This window comes from Aedes aegypti, chromosome 1 (genome assembly GCF_002204515.2).
Source record: "Aedes aegypti strain LVP_AGWG chromosome 1, AaegL5.0 Primary Assembly, whole genome shotgun sequence".
In the NCBI taxonomy this organism is placed as follows: Eukaryota; Metazoa; Arthropoda; class Insecta; order Diptera; family Culicidae; genus Aedes; species Aedes aegypti.
The window spans coordinates 164,496,480-164,522,919 of record NC_035107.1 but is presented as its reverse complement, the minus strand read 5'-3'; the positions used below and the strand labels follow the sequence as shown (position 1 = coordinate 164,522,919).

The 26,440-nt window shown below is 35.7% G+C and overlaps 1 protein-coding gene across 3 annotated transcripts; it reads left to right on the top strand.

Annotated features, from left to right (window-relative positions):
- Positions 1-22,906: 22,906 nt before the first annotated feature.
- LOC5569912 (pheromone-binding protein-related protein 6) lies at positions 22,907-24,559 on the top strand. Of its 3 annotated transcripts, XM_021852995.1 has the most exons (5): positions 22,907-23,015; positions 23,131-23,178; positions 23,248-23,462; positions 23,536-23,611; positions 24,166-24,559. In XM_021852995.1, exons 3-5 carry the CDS (start codon positions 23,391-23,393, stop codon positions 24,438-24,440), a joined length of 423 nt encoding a protein of 140 aa, XP_021708687.1. In that variant the 5' UTR covers positions 22,907-23,015; positions 23,131-23,178; positions 23,248-23,390; the 3' UTR covers positions 24,441-24,559. The 3 variants fall into 3 exon arrangements, with proteins under 3 accessions (XP_021708687.1, XP_021708698.1, XP_001658813.1); XM_021853006.1 differs by lacking the exon at positions 23,131-23,178 and having other exon boundaries at positions 22,916-23,015; XM_001658763.2 differs by having other exon boundaries at positions 22,926-22,986; positions 23,131-23,462.
- The last annotated feature ends 1,881 nt before the right edge of the window (positions 24,560-26,440 follow it).

Genomic DNA, 26,440 nt, shown 5'->3' with positions numbered 1-26,440 from the left:
TGATAATCTTGAACTGTGTCATTTAATCCCACTAGAGTGTGTATCCTTTGACAGATACGCGTATTTTGATCTCCATTGTAAGCCCGTCTTCAATATCGTGTACTAGACTCGACGAAAACTCAACTCGGAAAGTGATTCTATAAAAAAAACTATGTCAAAAGTGAATAGGAGGACGAATTATAAAGAAATTGTTTATAATGGTGCGATTCTACCCCATTACCCCGAATGCCATTAACCCGAAAGCCATTACCCCGAACTTTAAAACCCCGAAAGACCCATTACCCCGAATGACATTACCCCGAATTCCAATATCATGGGGAAATATCATCAATATCATCATGTGGCTCCATCCCATTACCCCGAACGCCTTTACCCCGAACGCCACTACCCCGAATGCCACTACCCCGAATGGGTCACTACCCCGAAAGCCATTACCCCGAATGGGTCATTACCCCGAACGCCACTCCCCGAATAGACCATTACCCCGAATAGTATGAGATACAGTGCAGTATCTTGTTTTGCGGGCAAAAATGCGTCTATAATGAAAACTGGTAATGAATGACGCATAAATTCGTCGGTAAAATGTTCATCATATATTTTCCCTTTTTTATATGTCAGCTATTCTTTCGAAATATCTTGTTGGCAACTATCTTCTTCTCATTATTTCTGAGACAGTGCCTGTTAATCAGCTCAGTGGGCACGTTCGCAGTTCAAGGGTTCATTCACAAATTTCATAACGCCAAAAATTGCCATTTTGCACACCTACCCCACCCCCTCGTACCATTTTTTTGTATGGAAATTCTACATATTGTTTATGGGCTGTAACATTTTGAGGACAATCACCCACAACATTTTTTGCCCCCTTCATCGTTAGGAAATGTGTGAATGGGCTTTTAATAAAACAAGCCTTTTATTAATTGAGACCTTTCTTTGTCAATTTACCATTCTTGTAAATTTTCCTCTATAAACAAGGACGTCAAGGAAATGTTCAATGCGTAAGCTTCACCACCGGAGGAATTCGAACCCATAACCATCAATATGGTCTTGCTGAACAGCTACGTGATCACTGGTATTTGGATTTCTTGGTGGTGTTCATATTTCAATTTTGTTTTTCAACAAGTATTATCTTTACTTATGAATAAAGGTTGTGCCATAGCATCACGTTGTTACAATGATCATTCACGTCATAGCTGCAAACATTTCACCAGAAATTTGCCCTTCTTTCTTAAATAGGCTGTTCTTTCAAGTTTTCGTTGGATAAGCTAGTCACTAATATTTCCATATAGAATAGCTTTGATCTTCCATTACCATCGTTTACGAAACATAATCTTTAAGAAGATCTTAATGCTAGTAGCCCGACACCTACAAAAAATGAGTGAAAGGAGTGGGTACCGAAATCCAATAAATGACTTTACTGCATCCTAATTCTGTGCATATTATAGCTATTTTATTCAAAATAAATTCACCCTTCTTTTCGAAATAGGCTTTTCTTCAGAGCATTGCAATGTAACTGTTTGAATCTCTTCAAAATTAGAGGACAAATCCAAACAAAATTTAATACGTAAAATTTATTTGCTGATAAACTAGCTGATTTTTTATCTTCTAATATTTGAAGAATACATTGTAGAGCCAAACTCGTTAAATACTTATAAGGAATCGAACAATTATCTCCTTACTTTCTAACTAGAATAAGTCTCAGAAGGTTATGCATTCGGGGTAATGGCTTTCGAGGTAATGGCGTTCGGGGTATTGGCATTCGGGGTAGTGGCGTTCGGGGTAGTGTCATAGAATCCATCATGTCAAGCTAATTGTAAATTCGAGGAAATCGCATTCAGGGTGATAGAATTTGGGGTAACGTTATATTCGGGGTAATGGAATTCGGGGTGATGGCATTCGGGGAAATGGCATTCGGGGTAATGGCATTCGGGGTAATGGGGTAGAATCACTGGTGCAGCTGATAAAGAAAGGAAAATAAATATAATTCCTAACTGTGTTTCCTAACCTGTTTATCCAAGATTTCTTATGGTTTTTGTATTGCTATGTGCGTTTGAAATGTAAATATCAAATGCGAGAACACCAAACGCGGTATGATTTTTAACAAAGAAGGCGATGTTAAAATTTGATTTTTTTTGCTGGGTTGGCGGTGCTATGGATCATGGTGTCTAAGTATCCTTTGATTACTTTGTGTTACCGCATTTGAAGCTCACTTAGACTGGATGTGCACGTCAAACGCAAACAGATAATAATAGAAGCCCGGAAGCAGTTGAATAATATTTGTTTCAAGAAAAATCCAACACAGTTTGTAAAGAGAACATAAAACGCCATATTTCTAAATACTGTCAAACCTCCATGAATCAATGTTCCATAGCTCGATATCGACTCATGAAACCATACTTGAAACAAAACCAAAAATCATGGTTACCATGATGCACCCTTCAATCAGCTTTCCAAAGAATATGTATTCCATGACTCAATATTTCCATGTGTCGACGATCCCTTAAATATCGACTGGAAATTTGACTGTAGTTAAGATTCTGAAGTATTTACTTATGGAATTTTCATACTGAATAGCGCCGTTTGGTAGCATAGTTTCGAATCAAACGGATTATAACATGTTAAACATACTTTAGCCTTGAACATAATAAACAACTTTGTTGAAGACACCATTTTCATGATTATGCAATCCCGATCCTAGATCCAAAGATATCTGCGTCCTTGATCTACTAAACAGCTTTGCTGAAGACACCATCTTGCTATAATATCACTATCCTGAGATTTTTTTTTACAATAGGGAAATCTGCAAACAGACGCCTGAGAAGGTATCTCAGGCAGTATGGGGTTGCCACACCAACGACGACCCACTAAAATCCGCCGATGTACTGTACTTGAGCAATTCTTGTTGAATTGCTCAAGTGGTATACAGTGCATCGACATTACCCTTGGCCTCAGACCCTTATCTCCCTGGACCCACCTTACGGTATTTCGGTATGGTACTGCTATCCTGAGATAGCCGCGATCAATATACAGCATGCTCACTAGCGCCATCTGGTGGTAGCATTTCTAGTTGGGTGGTCTATCACATGCTAGACCTTGACGTACTCAATACTTTTGCCGAAGACGTCAATTTTCTAGGTAATCGGGATCCTGAGATATCTGTGTTAAAAAAATATCATACTCATAAGTTAAATTAAATAGATTAAATAAAATTAAATAGAATTAAATAGATCATCACATATTAGTCCTTGAACTATCGAACAACTTTGCCAAAAACACCATATTTCTAAAAAATTGGGATCATGAGATATTCGTGATTGAAATATTGCATGCTCTCTAGCACCATCTGATGGCAGAATTTCAAGTTAGATGGCCTATAATGATAGTCCTTGGCCTACTAAACAACTTTGTCGAAGACCACATCTTTCTAGGTAATCAGGATCCTGAGATATCCGTGTTTGAAAAATTACATGCTCACTAGCGCCAACTGGTGACAGAATTCCGAAACAAGCAGCCTATCACATGTTAGCCCTTGATCTACTGAACAACTTTGCCGAAGACCACATCTTTCTAGGTAATCAGGATCCTGAGATATCTGTGTTTGAAAAATTACATGCTCACTAGCGCCAACTGGTGACAGAATTCCGAAACAAGCAGCCTATCACATGTTAGTCCTTGATCTACTGAACAACTTTGCCGAAGACACCATCTTGCTAAAAAATCTAGATCCTGAGATATTTGTGTTCGAGATGTTGCATTGCGAAATGTCCACTTCATCGGTTCCCCCCGGGACACATTCCGATGGCCACTGAAGGGTGAGGATGTTTTCAAAGTTTCATTTGTCCACTGTCCGATTGGTACCGCTGAACTGAAGAAATTTGCCGAAGACATCAATACTCTATCTTGCCTAGCTTTAGATTGACAATCAAAATTGCTCCGCGTGTACTCAGTACACGATGCGACCGATGGTGTAACTTTTTTTTGAGCGACTGACGGAAGGTTAAGTAATTCAAGGTATGTACTAGGGAGACTGGCGGCATAATGCGCCAGCTAAAGAAGGAAGCGCTTTATTGCTGTGATAAAGCGACAAGACGTCCCGCTTTTCGCGGGACAGTCCCGCATTTTAACATTGGTTCCGCGCTGAAAAGTGTCCCGCGAAACGTTCCACATTTCACTCTTGAAAATGTCCCCCTTTTTTGAATAAGTTCAAACGCATGCAAATTTTACAGCTTTCATTTGATTGTCTTGAACTCGTCTATAATTTGTAATAGTTATCATACATTGGAACTTTAAATGCTTGTATACCGTTGCTTTGACCGCTTTTAATCTGAACACTTTTTAATTTGACTCCCGCTAAATTGCACATCGTTCACATTAAAAATGGTTCAAACGTCATTTAGCTCGTGAAACTCAATGAAGTGAAATGAAACGTTGTGGAATGGGACGCAGAATTAAAACAGAACAATTAATGAGATGGTAACTAGAAGTTCAAATTAAAAATGAACCCCAATGGTTTGCTTGAGGTACCGTTCAAATTAGCTGGGGTGCACGGTAATTGACAGTAACAGAACAGAGTTGCGTTTCAGTAGGAAAGCTAATAATTTTCCACATCAATCATCTTGTCAGGTGTTTCTATGTGAAATCAATTCAAACTTAAAGTATCTTGAATGTTAACGATTGTCAGTGTTAGCAAACAATAGATTTATACGATTACTCATATCCTCACTTCCCTGTTAAAAAAATCTTTTAGAATCTTACTCAGGGTTATGTAAGAAGATTCGATGATAAGCTTGCTTGGGAGTTTGATAGATTCTTCCTCAGGATTCCATGAGAATCTCGCCCAGGACCGTTTGAAATTTATGACGGGCTATGTGAGAATGCTGTTCAGAATTTCATATGTGGACATCCCTGCTGATTTAAAATAGTAAAGGTGAAAGCGAGGAGATTTCGAGCTACTAGTTTCGGCGCTGCAGTCTTGGGTAATAAAAATGACTATTTTAGATTTTTCCCGACGTTTCGACTCTAATCCGAGTCTTCTTCAGGGGGAGAATTCTGTTTAGTCGTATTTCGTATGGTATAGCATAAAACTGTCGGTGTCAAGTTTGGGGAAATACATCGGATAATTCTATTAAGTGAACTGTAGTCTATGTCTTTAATGTTTCACTTAATAGTGTCACAACTTTACACTGAACTTGTGAAGGCGGTAAACCGTTTATATCCTAAAATATCCAATTATTGTGATTGTCTGCTAAGGCTCACCAAAATGGTCGAAATTTATCCGCAGTGTTATCGCAGCAATCACCAAATCGCCTCACCATATGATACATTTTTTAGCAGTGTCAAAGAGCACCATAAGGATATTTGTAAGAATGATCAGTTTCGGTGTAAGATTTAATTGTGATTTTGGACCTCCTCTTGGCTTTCTGCGTTGCTATTAGTATACAAAATATGGAAAAGGTTCGATAAAAGAAAGCTATCGATAAACTTTATCCATTGCAATAAAAAAATAAAATTAATTACAACGTCTAAGATTAGGGTACCTCGGTGTAATACGTCCCATTTCATTTTCAAGGGATTGAGGCTTCGATACCCACGGAAAAATTATGCTGCGCATATATGTTTTTTGAGAAGTATAAAAACAATCAGCAGAAATTCCAAAAAAAACATCGAAAATAAGGGTTTTGAATTAATAATTTTGTGTTTGATAAGCCAACCTTAGAGTGTATGATACTCAATCTTTACTATTGTATTTATAACAAAACATTTTACCAGGAGATGTCAGCTAATGGATCCTTTTTCAATTTTCCATCTAGTGTCATTTCAAACGACATTGACAGTGTATCGCAAGCGTAGGCTTGTTTGCATAGCGTATAATTTCTGAACACCTAAGCTGATTTTGTTGTTGTTGCCAATCATAAATATTTATGATACGGTTCACTACGCGTTCAAAGTAGCAAGGCGAAAACACACCTAATGCCAGTGATAAGCATAATATGGTTTAGTCTTCAAATGCCATCACAGAGAGCGTGATGCCATGATTATATGTTTGAGCTGTACCTACAAAGATGCATTGGAAGAAGATCATGATGATATACATTAGGGTGGGTCGTAAGCCTGTGCACATTAACTCAAACGAATGACCAACTCTTCCCATTGTATCCCTAGTAGGACAAGATATCAAACGTTAATCATCATGGTATTAAAATTTAATACCAAAGCAAACCAGCACCACCCGAAATATAAAATAGATTAAAATACATTAAAATTGAATTGCAATCGACTGTCATTTGCTAGTTATTTGATGACATATTTCAGCGAAACATTTCAACCAAATCGCCATTCAAAAACCAAGTGTACGGAATATAAATCTGTTCGGAATTTGAAGCAAAACGGTATTTCAATACCGAGTGTATTACAAAACATTGAACAACGATTTGTCATTAAGTGAGTATTGGAGAACAAAAAGGATGGTTTGTTACTTTGTTTGATTTGGTATTCAGCAATACACCAAGCTTGAGAAATTTTCACTCTCATGACCAAGTTTTCTCACAAAATGCCAGGGAGAACTTATCAGCAGCTTGTTTTACTATTATGATTTTTATCAGGTCTTAATAATAAACCATAACATAGCAAGGCACGAATAAGTGGAAGTATTACAGCTCATTTTGATATGCAATTGTTATAAATTTATATTTTCTTCTAATCGGAATGCTTTATGATAATATCGGCATTGATCGATTTTATGTTTTGATGATAGTTTGAGCAATAAAATCACTTTTATATACAATTTGTGGCCCAGTAAATGAAGCCTACTCCGGCATCAAGTTTGTTAAAATTTGGTGAAACTGTAGAATCCGTTCGTGAGAAACTGCGAAAACTGTGCACCTGGAATAAATGAAACCAGTCTTGGGAACTGTGACCACAATTCACCACAGTTCATCGATTCTGCCATTCCACCAAAACACAAAGCAGCAGCAGCATCAATACCATCAGGCGTTGCGCTGCCAACGGTTCACACACTGCTTGACTGTTTTTGTCTCTCCACTATGACCATTTTCGGGCAGCCATTCCAAGCTGAATGATTGAAAAAAGTGTTAAATCATTCAATCGCTAATATTTTGCTTGTGTTTTCAACTAATTAAAATCTATTAGCTCTAACAGAAAGACCACAATCATTCCGTTACGATACATATAAACAAGTTCAATTTCATACTGCCTTTATCGAGCAAAAATGCAAAACCCCGAAAACCGCAAAAATCGTGTCACCACTGTGCTCGAGTCATTTCGCATTCGGGGTTGAAAAACGTTAGGAAGAAGAAGATTACATTTTTGAAGAGCCGTGACATTTTTTTTGTTTTGAACCGTCATGGTTTGCTTTGGATTTTGATGGTCGTGTAGAAAGATGTAAATGTAGAGGCGGTAAATGTTTGCTCCAGTACTTTTCTCATCCCTGAATGAAACACTCAAATCTACTTTTCAATCTCTTTATTCGGTAATTGGTTTGTACTCCGGAAGTCACAGAATTCATTACCTAAATCGACCGATTTTATCTCACCGAACATATTTTCAAACAAATTTCCTTCATCCGGGGGAAGAATTGAAGTATTTTCTATTCCATCAAATATACACGCTTGCTCACGACGATTCCAACGAGGTAAAAAAAAGCTCTGCCAAACGAATAAGAACTTGTCTTCCAAATTAGATATCGATCCACAGATATCGGTAGGAACGCGTAGGGGAAGGGGTGGTAAAATGAACACCTTAAGGATATCATCTAGTTTAGGATAGCAAACCGAGTAATTTGTATAGTTCTATCGCACAACATCAAAAATAAGGATGTAATCTATAGCACCTACACGAATTCAGACTGAAATAGCTAAATTTCCACATATTTTTATCGCTATCAAAAAACGATGCAAATGTTCATTTTACCTGCACTATGTGGGTAAAATGAACAGCTCTTGGTGGTAAAATGAACATCATGCAAAAACGTGAGCAAAACTAATATATTTGTAAATTTTCATTGCGTTCCCGAAAATATACCTATTAATGATTGTAACCCATTCAAAAAGAAATCTTAAGGTATCAGATTTGATATCACATCATAACGATATTCATCTCACTGAAAAACCTCAAGACTCCCGAGCTAAAAGTTACGTCGATTCTAATTTTCAAACGTAGTTTTCTAAAATCTTAGTTTTCGTTGATATTTTCACTTCAATTGACCTCTGTATCAACCCGAACACTCCTATTTATGCTCTAAATCGTCCGTGCGTGAAAAAATTCAACCAATTTTGTTTTTTGTTGGTAAAAGGCACGATGTTCATTTTACCACCCCTGTTCATTTTTCCACCACTTCCCCTATATTTGAAAATTGTCGTTCCAGTTGAGTCTTGTTCCTCGATAGTGCATATCGCGAGAGAGAGATTGGAAATTGGATCCTTTTTATGCTTGTCAGCAGCATACCATTTTTGATTCCACACTGTGCTCCAACCCACTCTGCTCGGGGAATAGACTTATAAGCAAACCAATAAAGCGAAGAAATTGAAGAGTCTCTAACTGCAAGCATCTTTCAGTCCGAAGTTTGCAAAGACCTGCCATCTCTGGAAACAGAACGAATAGGATGGTTCCCAACAGGGATTGTGCATTATGCGATTCACCGCAACAGTCTTTGCGTGCCACATAATAAGCTAATCATGTGCTTTCAAGATTCGATTACGAAGAATAACTAAAAGTTGTTGCACCTAATGACTGATCAATTACCATTTCCTCGTTTGGAAAATTAATGGGGTACTGATAAATGTTTTTTTCAATGAATTATTTTTTCTGTAGGATAATGACACAATGTTTCTTCATCAAATCATATTGATTTGTAAATCAGTGATTACAACATATACAAAAAAAAAATAGAAATTAGCATCGGCTGACGAAATTTTAAGCTATGTATCAATAATTGAATATTTGGGAAATTGATTCCTTCCATTTAACCACAATATCTCAGGACCTGGGATCGAATCCCATCCCCGACATAGTCACTTATGACGTAAAAAGTTATAGTGACGACTTCCTTCGGAAGGGAAGTAGAGCCGTTGGTCCCGAGATGAACTAGCCCAGGGCTAAAAATCTCGTTAATAAAGTCAAACCAACCAACCACAATATCTCACTTAAACGTGATGATCGACTAAAACGCCAAAAAAACATTACGAGTAGCAATCCCAATCTAAAGTTCACATCAATTGTGTTACCTTCAGGAGTCGCCGGCTATTTCGTTCGTTTAAAATATGTAGCTCTACACCATATGTATTTGCAACGGGACTGATGTGCAACTGAAATGACGTGATATAACAGCTAAACTTTTGCTGTGTAGGTAATCTTTTTTTTTTTCATAATGATAAACTCCGTCACGAAATTATGTTAGGTTTTGAACGCTAATAACTCAGCCATTTATCGATAGATTTTCAATATTTTCCCACCAATCGGTCGGAAATGTATGAGCAATTCTCGCTGAAACCAGGCCGCCATCGTTATAATTCCAATTTTATGGCACTGATCGCTAGTTTTCGATAAAACTTAAGGGTGGTCCTTTCTGTTTTCTCAAATTGGTGGACCCCTCGTACGCCAGCTAGCTGAACAGTTTGCGAAAAAGCCCATTTTTCGATAAATCTTGGGTATTTCTTCAAGTGATATGTCTCATATTTCGCTTGGAATACATAGCAAACTTAGTGGCATCGTATAGAGATAGGATATAGCTTTCATTTAGGCTTGAAAAAAATTTGGCGGCCATTTTCAGCGGCCTGGTTTCAGCGAGAATTGCTCTATACAATATTTTACTCGAATGGAGAAAACTATTGATTATTTACGGTAAACTATTGAAAGGGCTCCATCCCATTACCCCGAATGCCATTACCCCGAATGCCACTACCCCGAACGCCACTACCCCGAATGGGTCATTACCCCGAAAGCCATTACCCCGAATGGGTCATTACCCCGAACGCCACTACCCCGAATGAGCCATTACCCCGAATAGTTCAAAATTTAGCATAGTATTTTTTTGTGGGCAATAAACTTGGACTGAGCATGGATTGTATGTATGCATCTGTAATGTAAGCTGGCAAGCAACGGTCTAATTTCCAATTGGATATTATCTTTATCAATATTATCTTTATCAGAGATTTACCTTACTTTTGGCCGATCTATCAATTCTTTTGTCGTGCTTACTGTCATTATTATTATTATCTTTATCAATGAGACTTCCAGCCTGAGATAACTTCATCTTGGTGCTTATTCTCATCATAGCTTCGAGCATCAGAGATATTCCCTTCTTTCTAAAATAGGCTGTTCTTTCTACTATTTTTATTAGTTATACTGTTGTAAGTATTATTGAATTATTGATAGGAGATTAAGCAGCACTTTTTCCTCTAGTAATACTTGAGGGGCTATAATCACGAACAAAATATTTAATTTATTCTGAATATAGAGTTTGTTTTGTTATATGTAAGTTAAGATCTCTTATAGAGCTGCTGAGCAGCTGTTATAAGAATTCACCTAAAGAATTAAATTTCTTTTCGAAATTCAGCTAAATAATTCTGAACACCAAAGCTTTTTTTGCCGTAATGGTGATGGAATTTTGTGATCATATTTTGGTGTCGTCCCAGCCTTCTATACCACAGCCCAAAAAATTTGGTCAAATTGGTCCAGATGGCGACCATTCATTGTCGTCACTGCAAATAAAATATTTGAGCTAGAAAATAAAACGTAAAAAAATATGTTTTTGGGAATTGCATAGATTTTAATTTCATAAGAAATTTTCCCTTTTCTTTCAATATAGGCTGTAGGTAACATACGCTAAGTCTCGACAAATGAAAAGTATTGTGCCAGTGGATCAAATCACCTAAAGGATAATCAATTTTCCCCCTCCTTTGTTACAATTGTTAGACACAGCAATAGGTTGTTCAAGAACCTCCTGAAAGATCCTGATTTTACATCGGAGCCCAGATATCCGTAGTAGTAAGCGCATAACTAGTCAGCAAGATCAAGCTAGGGGTCGTGAGTTCGAATTCAACCGCTCGAGGATCTTTTCGGTTTGGATGTTTTTTTCATGGAGTATCTTCGTACCTATTGCACGATATACAAATTGAAAATGTCCAATCGTCAAAAAAGCTCTCAGTTAATATTTGTGGAAGTGCTAATAGAAAAACTTAGAAGTAGGATCAATTCCAGCTAAAACGTAACGCCAGGAAGAAGAAGTTACATCTCTGCTGTAACAAAATCTGCTACTCAGTCTTATATTCTCACGAGCACTTCCATAGTGCTGACTTAGCTGACTTAGAGTTAGCTTAGCCAATTAATCATTTTAATATACTCTATCCCTTGATCGTTGGATTTGAACCTGTCACCTTCAGGATGATCTTACTGTGCGTTAAGGGCTATGCCTTTTTAGAATCCATACGAATATTACCCTATTTATCGAAATCCCACATCACAATACACCGCAATTATCCATTTCAAAATATTATACTTTCGGGGTAATGGCGTTCGGGTAGTGGCGTCGGGTAATGACCCATTCGGGGTAATGGCGTTCGGGGTAGTGGCGTTCGGGGTAACCGCATTCGGGGTAATGGCGTTCGGGGAAGTGTCATAGAATCATTGAAAGTTCGGAAAATGTGAACCCTTTTCTTACGCAACCAATCACGTTCAAGCAGTTTTCACGCTTATTTTGGATTCCGCTTCGCACTTTAAAAGTAGACCGATTCCTGCTTCTTCGCTCATTCCGTCGGACTGTGAACTGCCTTTCCCCCAATCCATACACTCCCGCATGTACTGGCTTAGATGCAGTGGTATATACGGTCTACGTGGGAGCCAGTATAATGCATCATCAATTCCTCCACCTTCCCCACATTGGTCTGCATTCTGACGTGGCAAGCACCATTGTCGCTAAAAATAAAAGATCACCAGCACTTACACACTGAGGAGGCCTGTTAGTCCCAAGCAGTCATTCGGTTGGTTCCTTGTGTAAGTGCAGCTGATCTGGCGATACTGGAGTAGCATTCACGGGCAGCCAATCAAGCTCAAGCTCAAGCTCAAATGTGTACAAAAATATTTCCCTATTTGTAGATCACATACTTGCTATAATCTCTTGATTCATCTCGCAGCATCATACAATATTGAAGTAACCACATATATTTTGCTCCAATCCGAGACAAAAAAATATAACATGTACTCAGTAACTCCACAAAGTACGTATTGTGTTTATACCAAACGGGACTATGCTTAAGTGACCAGATATTTTTTGTTCTAATGCGGGACGCACATTATTAAAACCAGTGGTCCATGACTCGATATCGACTAATAGAACCATACTAACATTTTAATGATTGTTCTTTTGAACACCATCTATTCAAAAACATGGAATAGATTGTCAATATGAAACAGAAATAAATGTTATATTTTGAATAAAATCAAGAAAAATTTGACATATTCGAGCTAAAATTTTTCTAAAAAAAAATATCACTGAGTTATTCCATTCAAAATTCTTCGAAGGTTCTGAACACAATTCTTTGAACATTTCAACAAGACTTCAACCAATATATTATTAGTATTCCTAACAGAATCTTCTGAGGATTCTTAATTCCAATTGTTCGATGTTCGGACAGACCGATTATTTTACCTTTGTAAAAATAAGCTAACTTCATATACCATCAATTCTGATATTTTTGATTTCATTTTTAAACAGATGTTCAATCAAATGCACAAGTTTAAATTCCTTAAGGTGAAGATGAATGAAAGGCCAAAGTTCAAATTTTCAAGAGCACGGATCTGGAGAACCGAACATCCGTTCAAGCTGAAAACTTAATCGATTGGTCACTAGCTGGTGGTGACCAATCGATTAGGTTTTCAGCTCAAACGGATGTTTGGTTCTCCAGATTCGTGCTCTTGAAAATTTGAACTTTGGCCTCGATTCATCTTCACCTTAATCCAGTCTGCCCAAAACACTGACCAATAAGATTACTAAAAATTTGATTTCATCTAGAATGTTGAGAAATAAAGTGATCATAATTCAATCAGCAGAAAATGCCTCAATAAAAAAAGAATAAAAAAACCCTGTTCTTCAGGAGGACCGCTAGGTGGCCATCAAAAACCAAACGACGGTGACAAGATTGGTACGATTCTGAAACAATGAACGCAATTTTTTGAAGAAATTGCAGGTCTCCTGGTTAATTGTCAAGATATGTCCATATTACCAGATTTTTGTCATGACCATATAGTGACTATTAAAGATGGCAATGTCATTGATACGCTTCTTGATCCAGAAAATGCATTTGTAATTTAATTTCTATGAATTCAGATGCGTTATGCCTAACGGCGCTTTAGCCTACCTAGTTGATGTAAAAGATTTAAGCATTTAAAAAAATTGTAGCCATTGGTAACTATTTGTGTAGCATGTTGTTACAGAGCAAACATTTTTTAAACATGCATAAATCTTTCAGAAAACAAAATACAGATTATAGTCACAAGCGGTGGATGCCAGTACTTATTTTAAAAACATAAAACTTGCAACATTTGCATTTTCAAATTAAATAAATAATAAATATCAAAAAAAAGGGATGGGTAAAGTCTGTTTCATTACCGCGGGGTTGACGTAGAACTACTATGGACACAACTTCGATCAATTCTGGTTCAGACTCTTACAACAGTGTAGTAGATTTTTGCAGGTGATAGGATGTTTGATGATAGATGATAGGTGCTGTGATTGTGAGTATTCAATAAGGGAGATCTGTCATTTGATTTGGAAACTTTTCGGATTTAAAAGTAAAATACTTTAAAAAGGATTTGATTTGATTATGATGTTTGAATAACAGTGAAGTTTGAGTATGAGTGTAATGAAAGATTAATAATAATTTGTCATGTGTATGAATTTGTAAGTATACTTGTTTTGCGTAGTTATAGATCGAAAGAAATTTTCAGAAGTTAACTCTTTTAGGACTCATTTTGGTGGTCCTGAAAAGGACTATTTGTCGTTCTGTGGTTCCAAGAACCAGTGTTTGGTGTTCCAGGAATAATCCAGTGATGTGCCTGATGATTGAGTTTGTTTGTTTGGTCGTTGCTTCTTTGTGTTGCTTGTTTGGGTGATCGGTTTCAGTTCTGGCTCCAGCTGTAGTTCGCCAAACTCCTCCAATAGATTAGATGTTTGATAGCTCGGGTGCATTGATCGTGATAATCGGTCTATGGTAAGAAAATATCGACTGCACTCTACACTTATATTTTAATAAACGTTAAATCAGTACAAGAACCACCTAATGTGGTCGCTTCATTTGGACGATTTGCCAACTTTAAATTTATGATATAAACAAATTTAATATTTTCTTGTTTGACAACGTCAATATTAAAGTCACCGGTGACTACAATAGGAGTATCTTGTTTTACATAATTAAATAAATTACGGGTCATGAACATTTTCGTATCTTGCACAGTAGTATCTTGAGATATATACACTGTTATTGGCAGTACTTCAATGTCCATAACCATAATCGATGCCACACAAATGTATCCAACCTGATCTACTACGCCAAGCATTGCATCATATTCCTCACTAATCTTAAGATTTAAAGGTAGTGATCGAATCGGTTATCTGATATGCACCCTTATTTATTTGCTCGGCGGCTCTTTCGAGTTTTATTGCTCTCAGCATTTTTGGAAATATGTATTTTGACAAGAATGACCCAATATCTCCTTACATTGATTGTTTATTGTTCTTCCACCACTCTGTCACTTAAGAATATAATATATCTTTTTTGAACTGTATCACTTTTAGGGAGAACGGGTCATTCTGAGGGATTCCACGGAGGCATGCAAGTCGATTCTGATCGACCATTTCAAAAATATCTGAAACTTTGCACAGTTTTTCAGTTCCATCTAAATCGTCATTTTGCGATATCAAATCTTCAAGTTGAGTCACGACTAACTTTTCAAAAGGGTGTATGTGAAAATGGTTCAAAAATATTCAAAAAGCTGCACAGCAAAAACGGTTCGTTCGATTGTTAGACAACTAAAGAAACAAAGTTAGACAACTAAATAAAGATTCCAAAAAAAAATACACACAGTAAAAAAAATTTTTTTTTGCATTAAAAAACATCATTTTTGTCACAAAAACTCAAATATCTCAAAACCCTATCGGAATACCAGGGAAAACGGTCCATTATATTAGCTATCTACCATAAAAATTTGGTGATGGTAAGCCAATAAACAAAAAAGTTATGACATTTCAAATATTTCACAAATTTGACACTTAGTGAAAAAAAATTTTTTTTTTCATTGTTAATTTTTTTTAGGACCGCAGTTTGTTGCTGAATTTTTTGTTAAGGGTACCACATGAGGTTAACAATTTGTTTTCATCATATTTTATTTAATTATTCATAACTATTATAGCATCTATTAGAAAGTTAGACGCGATCCAGTGTTGTGATCTAAAGTCTTGATAGTGTCATATTTTTTATTGTACGTAACTGAAGAAAAATTCTCTCAATAGTGTTGAAACCTTTTGATAAAAGAAACCTATAAGAAATCTAATATTGAAGACAAAAGCTACAAAAAAAGTTTTCTATACAGGTATACGACTAGTTTACCTGCAAAAAGTTTACCTCGTAGAGAGCAAGGCGGGTCTATACCCAGGTGATCTAGTATACGTAAAGCAGGTCGGTTTTCTCCACAAAGTTAAAATCTGATTACACCTGGGTATAGACCCGCCTTGGTAGAGAATAGACTTTGTTAATCATATTTGGGAGAAAGCGAGTAACTTCAACAACATCAAAAACATGATAGGTACATACCATGAACATACTCACGAAAAAGCTAAAAATATACTACCACTATGGTTATAAAAGATTTAATTGTAAAATTTTTCTTCAGTCAAGCAAACGACACCAAACTAGTCAGTAAAAACTTAAAAGTGATTTTGTTTATTAAAATCTAACGAGCAACATGAGTAGTCGCTTTCTCAACTGTTGCAGGCCGTTTGCAGAAAAAAAGTGTTCGAAAGAGCTACGAAATCTCACCGAAAGCACCATAGATAAACTGAAAGCGGCTGGTTATGCTCCAATGTCTACATTGAATACAAATTTACGCATTTGTACGTCCTGCCGTTTAAACGTTGACAAACGGGCAATCTGTACATAATCGGTGGATCAGGTTGTAGGAAGTTCGAAAACAACAACAACTGAGGAATTACTAGATGCACCGACAACAACTGAGGAGTTACCAGAAGTACCAAGTGCAGATAGTCTTGCCACGGTACCATCAGCGACATCTGTTTCAACAAATCAATCAGAAGATGAGTGCATCCAGAAGGTCAACATCGAACGCTTCAACGAAGGGATAGCTGGAATAAAAGTGACTCCGATTAAATGGACGAAGATGGGTTACGTCAATTATCCCGAGAAAAAATACCGTGAAATCAACGAAGCTGTACGAAGAAACCTCTTCAAATTAGGACCTGAGGATGTGGAAAATACAGACTACGATGAGGTAATTATGAATATGAAGGAAAGGTTCTCGAATCTAGCCACGACAAGGAAAGAAAAATTATTGATTTTGTCGATGCTGCCAAGCTCGTGGTCTATTCAAGACGCCATTGATGAGTTCAAAACCAATAGAAATACAGCAAAAGAGGCAAAACAACTCAAAAATAACTGTCTTGCAACCAAAAATGCTAGGTCGATGATGAGACAGATGAGACAAAAGAAAAAATAATTCAATATTTTGAAGACGATGAAGTAAGTAGAGCTATGCCTGGCCAAAAAGATTATGTATCTGTGAAAAAAGATGGAAAGCGTCAAGCAATCCAAAAACGATTAATGATGACTACTTTGAAAGAAGCGTATACACGCTTCAAGGACATTAACGAAAATATCAAGGTAGGTTTTTCCTCATTTGCAAGCCTTCGTCCAAGGCAATGCAAGCTTCTATCCAATTCAGGAACATATAATGTTTGTGTGTGCACAACACACGAAAATATTAACCTAATCTTACATAGTTTGAAAAGAATCAATTTATCAAAGGATATTAAAATGTTAACTGGTAGTCTTTTGTGTGAAAATACAACATCAAATTGCTATCTACGATCTTGTTCGGATTGTCCAGATTCTTCATCATTGGAAAATACTTTATTCGCTGAGTTTGAAGAAAATTATATTGATTAGTTATCATTTGAGCAATGGGTGACTACGGATAGGTGTGACCTAGAAACTATTGTAAAACCTGTAGATGAGTTTGTGTCATTTTTTTGCTTGAAATTAGAAAGTTTAATTCCTCACGACTTTCTTAAAACAGAGCAATCCCGCTTTTTAAAAAATACGAAAAATACATTACAAGATGGTGAATTTTTAGTCATTTGTGATTTTTCTGAAAACTATAGCTTTGTATTGCAAGATGAAGTGCAGTCCCATCACTGGAACGTACAACAAGCTACAATTCATCCATTCGTTATTTATTTCAATGGAAGTACGCAAATTGAACATTTTAGTTTTATTGTAATTTCCGAAGATTTAAGACACAACTCAGTATCTGTAAATTTATTCATTGCCAAAATGATTAACTTTTTACGCGTTGATAAGGATAAAGAAATCAGAAAGATATATTTCATGTCTGATGGAGCAGCATCGCAGTACAAAAACCGTAAGAATTTTTCGAGCCTATGTCAATTTAAATCAAAGTACGGAATTGATGCAGAATGGCATTTCTTTGCTACGTCACATGGCAAAGGTCCTTGTGATGCTATTGGAGGAACCATAAAGCGCATGGCCACAAGAGCAAGTTTAGCCAAAGAACGTGAGCATCCAATTAAAACTGCAAAAGAACTATTTGATTGGGCGAATCGCAGAAAAGAAGAAGATTTAACAAAATTATCATTTTGTTTTACTACTACTGAAGAGTACGAATTAACGGCATCAGAGCTCAGCGAGCAATATAATAACGCGAAAACGATCCAAGGAACCCAAAAATTTCACTGTTTCATTCCATTGTCAGAAAATAAAATTAAAGCAAAACTATACTCGAACTGTACTGATAATGATGCAAGAGTGTTCGATATTGTAAAAAAATTGAATAACAATAAATAAATAAATAAGTATTAATAAAATGTTTTCATGATCTCATAACGCATACCCAAATCCAAAACTTTTAAAGTTTATATATAACATTTAGAAACTCATCGATCATACTCTAAAAAAAAATATCCTGGTAAAAAAAATTTTATTTTCGTGTAATCTGTTAATTCATTTTAATTTATACATCTATACATATACATATAATATTTATACATATACATAATATTTATACATATAATATACATAATACTAATGAATACATGAAAACGACTTGTTTAATTTACGCAAGGCCCTTAACAATAAAATCAGCAACAAACTGCGGTTCCCGTAATAATTTACACCGAAAAAAAAATTTTTTTCTACTAAATGTGAAAATTGTGACTTGTTTGAAATGTCATAACTTTTTTGTTTATTGGTTTACCATCACCAAATTTTTATGGTAGATAGCTAATATAATGGACCGTTTTCCCTCAAAAAATTACGTTGGTATTCCGATAGGGTTTTGAGATATTTGGGTTTTTGTGTCAAAAATTATGTTTTTTAATGCAAAAAAATATTTTTTTTTTACTGTGTGTATTTTTTTTTGGAATCTTTATTTAGTTGTCTAACTTTGTTTCTTTAGTTGTCTAACAATCGAACGAACCGTTTTTGCTGTGCAGCTTTTTGAATATTTTTGAACCATTTTCATATACACCCTTTTGAAAAGTTAGTCGTGACTCAACTTGAAGATTTGATATCGGAAAATGACGATTTAGATGGAACTGGAAAACTGTGCAAAGTTTCAGCTCAATAGAAAAAAATGAATTAAAAAATTTACCAAATTTTGGTGCTGTTGCTTGGAATCACTCTTCTGGTAAATGAAATTCAGGGAATCGTCATTTGGGGGAAAGTATCACAATAAAAATTTTCTCTTGACGCCATTTTGTTTTAAGTCATTTTATCGGAAAACTAAAATGTGAACTCTACAATGTCAGATAGTAAGGAGCCTTTCTAAAAAAACAAGCGGTGTCTATGACTTTAAAAACTATGCGGTGAAGGGTATACCAGATCCCTTTCACCCTGTCTCTTTGTTATTTGAACACTTTTCGTGGAAACGGAATTAGGTGACTGCAAGTAATTTAATTTAAGGTGAATATATCAGAAGAAAACAATTTGTTTCCTTTGACCAGCTTTCGAAAATGGCTGATATGTATTACAAATTGAAGGATATTAATTATTTAATTTCATTTCTTAATCACTGTGGTATTCAAATACCAAGAATAGATTTTATTCTCATGTGATCAATTTATCTTATTTTGGAAACTGTTATCGAGCTATAACTAGGGTTGTTATTACTGTCACGGCTCACCAGCCGATTGTTACTTAGAAAAACCCGAAGTTAATAGACACAAACATCAATTCGGACAAATTGAGATGCAAAATTATAAAAAAATAATAATATAGTTTCGTTTTGATTGGCTTCGATCCCACGCCTTCCCAGAACTTTAGACAGAGCGCGTTAAGCAATTACGCCACAGAACGCCTTGCAGCGCCGTCGATCTCACGTTCACTTTTCATAACTTTGTATCTTCTTCGGCTCTCTTAGATGTCCAATTCTATCTTTTTTCGATTATAGAATATTTTCCTTGGAACTATGTATTTTTGAAGAGATACCTATTGCAAGGCATTTTTCATTACAAAGTAATTTTTTATTTTTTATTTCCAACTTTTGCAGTCAGCTTTTTTTTACTTTTTAGGAGAAAGGTATTCAATATTGGCACATAGAGATATGTTTGCCAAATTAAGTGTAATTATCAACATTGTTACCACAATTACACTTAATATGGCAAATATATCTCTGTCTGCCAGAATTGAATACCTTACCCTTAAAAAGCAATTTTTTATTTAATTTTGATGAGACAAGGAGCCTTTTCAATCTAGTGGTCCCAGGCATAAGCTTTCTATGAGCCTTTAAAACTCGGCACTGATTCTTTAGTAGTGAGGATTCCAACATTTATAACTAAATGTGCAACACGATTTACCAACCAACATTTTCATTCTCCGAAACCATGCAACTCAACATGCCGTACAGTATCAAACCCATCATGAGTGCTACAAATCTTTTCATCTATCACTGTACTTGTAGTTCAGTGTTTTTCAATCATGCTTGGGTGAACCCTCGTATACCGCTAGCTACATTGACCTAAGAAAAAAGAGCAAGCGATTGACCAGGGGGATGGAAGTTTGGAAAACGCTGATGCAGTACATACCACACCTATGCACATGCGTGTCTCTATTTGCCATTTTCTATCGTTGGTGTTATTATTTTTTCATTTGCTACTAAATACTTGATCATCGCTTGAGTCAGCTTGCACAGAAAAAAGATAATGAAAGAGTGAGGACTTTAATTAAAGTTTACTTCTTCAATAAAATTAATTGATATATTTTGTGCAAATTATTTCCCATGATATCCGACTGTTCAACTAGTCGTCACAGTGCGAGCATTCCAGTGATGGACATTAGATTTGTCCACACCACTATAATTATATTGCTCTTGCCAGCTAAACGCGGTACTGAATGTCGTGGAAATGTAGGTGCATTAAAGTGCAAGAAAAGTTAACCTCTACTCAAGGTGTAGAGAGCTGTAGTTAATTTTAATTGCAGGTGGCGTTGCTTGGGATCCATCGTAATTGTGTCAATTTTAGATGAATTCGCAATAGTTGAATCTGGAGGTATAACTCACGTTAGCTTGCGACAAATTCATGCACCAGAATTTGAAAAGCTATGTTCCAAAACTGACAGCAGAAAAATATCACAACCGATGTACGTTGGTCGACGGATCGAAATTAACCCAAGAATGATCGCATGTGTGTTCTGGGCACAATCACCTTGTAAAAAGCTTGATTTTCATGTTTAACTTGAGCGAGGTGGCGCTAGCGATGGCTGAATGCGCGACCGCTCTTGAGTTAAGGTGGAGATGAATCGAAACCAATCTTCAAATGTTCAAGAGCACAAATCTGGAGAACCGAGCACCCGTTTGAGCTGAAAACTTAATCGATTGGTCACCAGTCACCACCAGTCATAGGGTGTCCCAGAAAGTATGGGCAATTAATGAATTATTTAATTATTAATGTGTTGATAACGTAACTTTTTTGAAGCACCTCTTATCAGTCTTACACAAATCGCGTTATTTTTTAGCGACTTAGTTTTACAACATTTGTTCTATGTCAGCAAGCGCGTAAAACAAAAATCTGAAAAAATATATTTATCAGCTACGAGATGATGACTGATCGGAACATCACTTATTAAAATTGAAATTTTAAACTTAAGCGTGTAAAATTTGTATTGGAACTAAAAATCCGAATCCAGTTGTGATCGTTTTGAAAATGGCCAAAGAACACAATCCTTATGTTTACGTTAAAATATGAATAAAACAAACATAAAAGTTTCCTTTCCAAGAGAACAGGAACTAACCTTTCGTAAATGTGAAATGTATTATTTTTATTACTATTCAAAATACTTGAAGAGTTATAACTTCGTAACGTTGTCTTATGTGGTAAGAAAAATACGATTTTTTTTTCGAATTTCACCATATTTTCAAGTGTTCTCTAGCAAAGCCACATAAAATTTCAAACAAAAAATTTATGTAAAACAACTTTTATATAATGTACTTGAAACGGCGAAATATTTTGATAAAAGTATTATTTACTAGTAATTTTTCAACATAAACAAAATGTAGGGTCTGTGCTGAATAGATAAGAATTGATTTTCTAAAATCAAAATTTTCAATGTAAACGATTCTTAATCAAACAAATTTATCACAAATGCTGGTTGAAATGGCTTAAAAAATACAAAAATATAAAAATATATGATAAAACAATCAAGACAAAAAGACTATGGTTTTCATTATACTTTCTGGGACACTCTATAGTGACCAATCGTTAATAACTGTGGAAGTGCTCATTGAACATTAAGATGAGAAACAGGCTCACTGGGACAGAAGTGAGGACGTAATGCCAAAAAGAAGAAGATGGTGACTTTTACTTGTATAATTTTATTTGAAAATGGCTCATTCAAAAAAAAAGACAAGAAAAAGTTTTTGTAAGACCAGTTTTTTCCTTAGAAATGCTCATCTTGCGATGTACGGACGGTTGCTAAAACCATAAATACATAACTTGAAACAAAATTTGATCAAAATAAAAAATGATCATTTTTTTTAATTCGAATTCAAATTTTGTAAATAATTTTTTTTGTGTAGGCCTCAAATAAGATTTTCAAAAATTAGGTTTTGCAAAATAGAAAAATTCATTGAAATCTAAGAGTGTGCTGGAGACATCTGATAAAGTTGACGCGAAATGCATCTTTATAGTTTATTTCTGTTTTTATATTACTTTTCTTCTTTTTATTTCTGGTCTTCTGCTTCTTCTCTAGCCTTCTATCAATATTTATAACTTATCACCTACAGATATACCTCCAGTATTCAACTTATAGGCATTGCAGATTGAGTGACAGAAAGATTGACATAATGATATTCCATTCTCTGAAAATCTACTAAATAAATATAATAATAATTGATCTTGAGTGACAGACAAATTTATATGTCGATTGATGAGTATTTCTGCGTTCTTAGAAAAGAAACGATTAAATAGCTTTCCAAACATCGAAAAGAAAGATACAATTCTCTGAAACTAAATTAAAAGAATAACGAAAGTCGGATGTCGTGTTTCCTTTCGCCGCCTAGTACCGGTAGTTACTCTGTCGTCGCTTGGACTGAGTGGATTCCAGTCGGGCACTCAATTGTGGTGCTTGTGGGTGTGTTTGTGTATAGTATAAAACTGAACAAAATTAATGAGAGCATCTACAGTTTTTGTTTCAAGCGAACTGCAGCTGCATCGTTGCACACGTTCCACCGGTGAGAACCGACAAGACGGGCGTTTGTTGGTTAGTTAGTCGTTTTTAATTTTTCTTCCCACATTTTGCCGCAAATTCGCCTGTTCTTTTATACATGCTTGTGCTTTTGTCTCTAAGAGGAAAACTGTTTCTGCTGTTGTTTCAGGATGGTAGAATTTTTCCTGCTCGCTTTTATTGTGCTCTCCAAGTGCAAGTGGGAAGATTTTTTTCTAATTATCTCGAAGCTCACCCTCACCTGACATCAAATCGGTGGCTATTCTAGGGAACTCAACATCCTTGAAGCGGACAAACGATCCTGGTTTTATTGCAGAAGTTAACAAAATAAAAAAGCATCGTAAAGCAAAACAACCAAATCTAAAAAAGAAAAGTCACGGGAAATACGAAGATCTATAAGGGCTAGCAGCAATGGTAACGACTTTGCTTCTGCTTTTTCTGGTTGGAGTTATCAACTGCCAAGAGCCAAGACGAGATGCCAATGTATGCTGATTTATATCTATCCAGATATCCATAATTACTTTTCATGTGTGTGTGTGTTTTTTTTTCTATCCAGTATCCTCCACCGGAACTTCTAGAGAAAATGAAACCAATGCACGATGCTTGCGTAGCTGAAACTGGTGCATCCGAAGGTAATTATATTCTTGTTCTCTTGTGAAACTCTCTTTGGTTCAATCGAAAGGCAATGAGTTAATTTTACCTCTTAAGTGATTTAACAATACTGTTTTAAATTATGTTTCATTTCATTTCACTTTTATTTTCCAAAAACATAAGACATAGTCTTTTCTGTTAAGCGTAGGTTAATAGTATGAGATGACATATTAAAAAAATCTTTCTAACTGATGAAGGCAATAGTTTTTGATTTTAAAGACATTTTTACCCTTAACTTATAGAAGAGTAGGATGAAACATAACTTGTATGTTTGTGAGCTCTTGCTGAAATTTCTAAAAACAAAAATTAAATTCAAAAATAAATAAAAACCATATACATCACAATCAACTTGCAACCTATCATTTACGAAGCTCTTTCAGGTTTTCAAGGTTCCAGAAAGCAACAAGAAAATTTCAACCTCATACCATGTGATCAATTTTGCGTTTTCATCTAAAAATAACCCACCGTTCATAAGCGTTCCATGTTTGTTGGACCTCAGAAACATTTAATGTATCGTGTATTTTATTCTTTGCAGACGCTATAAAACGGTTCAGTGACCAAGAAATACACGAAGATGATAACCTGAAGTGTTACATGAACTGTCTCTTCCACAAGGCAGGTGTTGTCAATGATAACGGAGAATTTCATTACGTGAAGATACAGGATTTCTTACCGGAATCAATGCACCTCATTACGTTAAACTGGTTCAAACGATGTCTCTATCCGCAAGGGGATAACTTGTGTGAAAAAGCCTTCTGGCTCAATAAGTGCTGGAAAGAGAGGGATCCTGTGCACTACTTTTTACCCTAATCGGCATAATTGTTGAGTTGGAACTATCAATCATAAACATTTGTTACAAAACTATAGAAGAAGGTGACAATATATCAGGACATAAGAAAACATAACAACAACATATTTTTATGAAAGTTGATGAAAAGTTTTATTGAAATTAATGACATTTCATTCTACTTTTTTTAACTTCTACCCTTAAACTTTACTCAGGAACAGATACAATATTTTGAATTAATAGCCAGAATATCTTGAAAATTTTGCTTTATGATATGCTACTTAAAGGTACTCATAGAGTAACACTTCTAGTTGAGTTAATTCTGTTTAAAAGTATCACATCCATGTTCATCATACAAACTTGTTTTGCTAAAGCTTTTAATACAAACGTCTAAAATATTTGGCAAGTATTTGAAAGCAGTACAAACATATGTCTGATTCTATTAAAATTTCTCTAATGTCAAACAAATATTTGTACTGCTGTCAGATCCTTGTCAAACACTTGACATCTCCCTAAAGCTTAAAAAACTGTATTGTGAATTTTGTTTACAAAAAGGTTGATCTTTTCTAGTTGTTTCATCCCATTTAACAAACAAGGCCATTTGTCAAGAATCAAATTTTAAATTGAAACTAATGTTCTTGGTATTGAGCATGAGCATGAGCATAGATCACCGTACAAATCATAGTTGCTACTACGTGATTGACCAGAACAATCGAAGTTGCACAGAGGAAAGGAAGGAATGTTAGTTAGACAACCTTTGTTACTAGAGACCGAGTATGCCTCTGCATCTCCACAGTTGTCATGGAATTGGTTTAGTGTGATAAGGTAGAGATGTGGGAGTCATCAATGTTTAGTAATGCGATCAATGATATATTCACGCCTAACCAAATTCGCGATATAATTCAAAAATCGCATTGTACGCCGAACAAGTGTTTCACTCGCTCTCGCAAGAGGAAGCGACGTGATCAATAGATCAATCACTAATAACCATCTGCGGTGATTTTTAATCTCACTACGCGAACGACGCACATGTTTGATCCTGCCCTCATCGCCAGCCCCCGCAGGAGTAAGTTTCAAGGTCGAATGATCAAACACAACTCTGAAAATAGTTTTCTTGGTATTGAAGATAAACTGTTCTACTAATAGAGAGCTGTTTATTGTAAGGTTGTGAAACATTCTTTCTTCACTACCACTAATGGACCACTAATCATGTTTATGAATATCATTCTTCGGATCAAGTACACAGCGAGCGTGGAGAAGCGAGGATGGAGAAATGATCGAGGATAGAGGATGCGGCCACGAACCAAGTACTGGGCGTGAAATGGTTGATCTCTATGAACATATTATCATATAAGATACACACACATGTGGCCATCCCATTTAAAACATTACCCAAATCAAAAAAAAATGCGGTGCGATGCGTTATTGTTATCCACATCATCACTTATGCGAGGAAGTGGCATTTCTTTCAGATTTAGCAGCGGCTACCCGGTATGATATAATCAGTAATACAACTACCGACAAGAGACCTCCATACGCTGCTCATACCGTCTGGATTTTGATTCACCACGGTACACCGAAAATCAGAGCTCTTGAGTGTCCCTACAAAACTTCATGTTTTTTTTATTGTCCTATTTCGGTTGACAAAAAATAAGTTTATTTGAAAAAAAAAAACAACTAATTTTACAAAATAACAGGTTTTTCTAGATTTGAAACATATTTTTTATTCAGTTACCATGTTTATTTTTAAGTTCATACAAATTCGTAGTTCAATTGTTTTTGTATTTATGTTTATATTAAATTTTTAGTGAATATTTTGTACCACTTCCCTCTAATGTAAAAGTCTAAAATTTTGCGAAATATCTTCTTTGATTTAGGAAAACAACTCCTGTAAATTTCAGCTCGATCGGAGAATATCAATACAACCTCACTAGGCAATAGGGTTGCGGTACTTGTAAAATGGCTCAAGTTCAAACAACACCAATTTTTTTTTTCATCATCTGTAGAGCCTTTTAACCACTGC

Bases quoted from the DNA above. Each gene is read 5' to 3' on its own strand.
- LOC5569912 (XM_021852995.1), top strand. From the start codon at position 23,391: ATGGTAACGACTTTGCTTCTGCTTTTTCTGGTTGGAGTTATCAACTGC. The intron at 23,463-23,535 runs GTATGCTGATTT...TTTTCTATCCAG, and splicing joins AGCCAAGACGAGATGCCAAT to TATCCTCCACCGGAACTTCT. The intron at 23,612-24,165 runs GTAATTATATTC...TATTCTTTGCAG, and splicing joins TGAAACTGGTGCATCCGAAG to ACGCTATAAAACGGTTCAGT.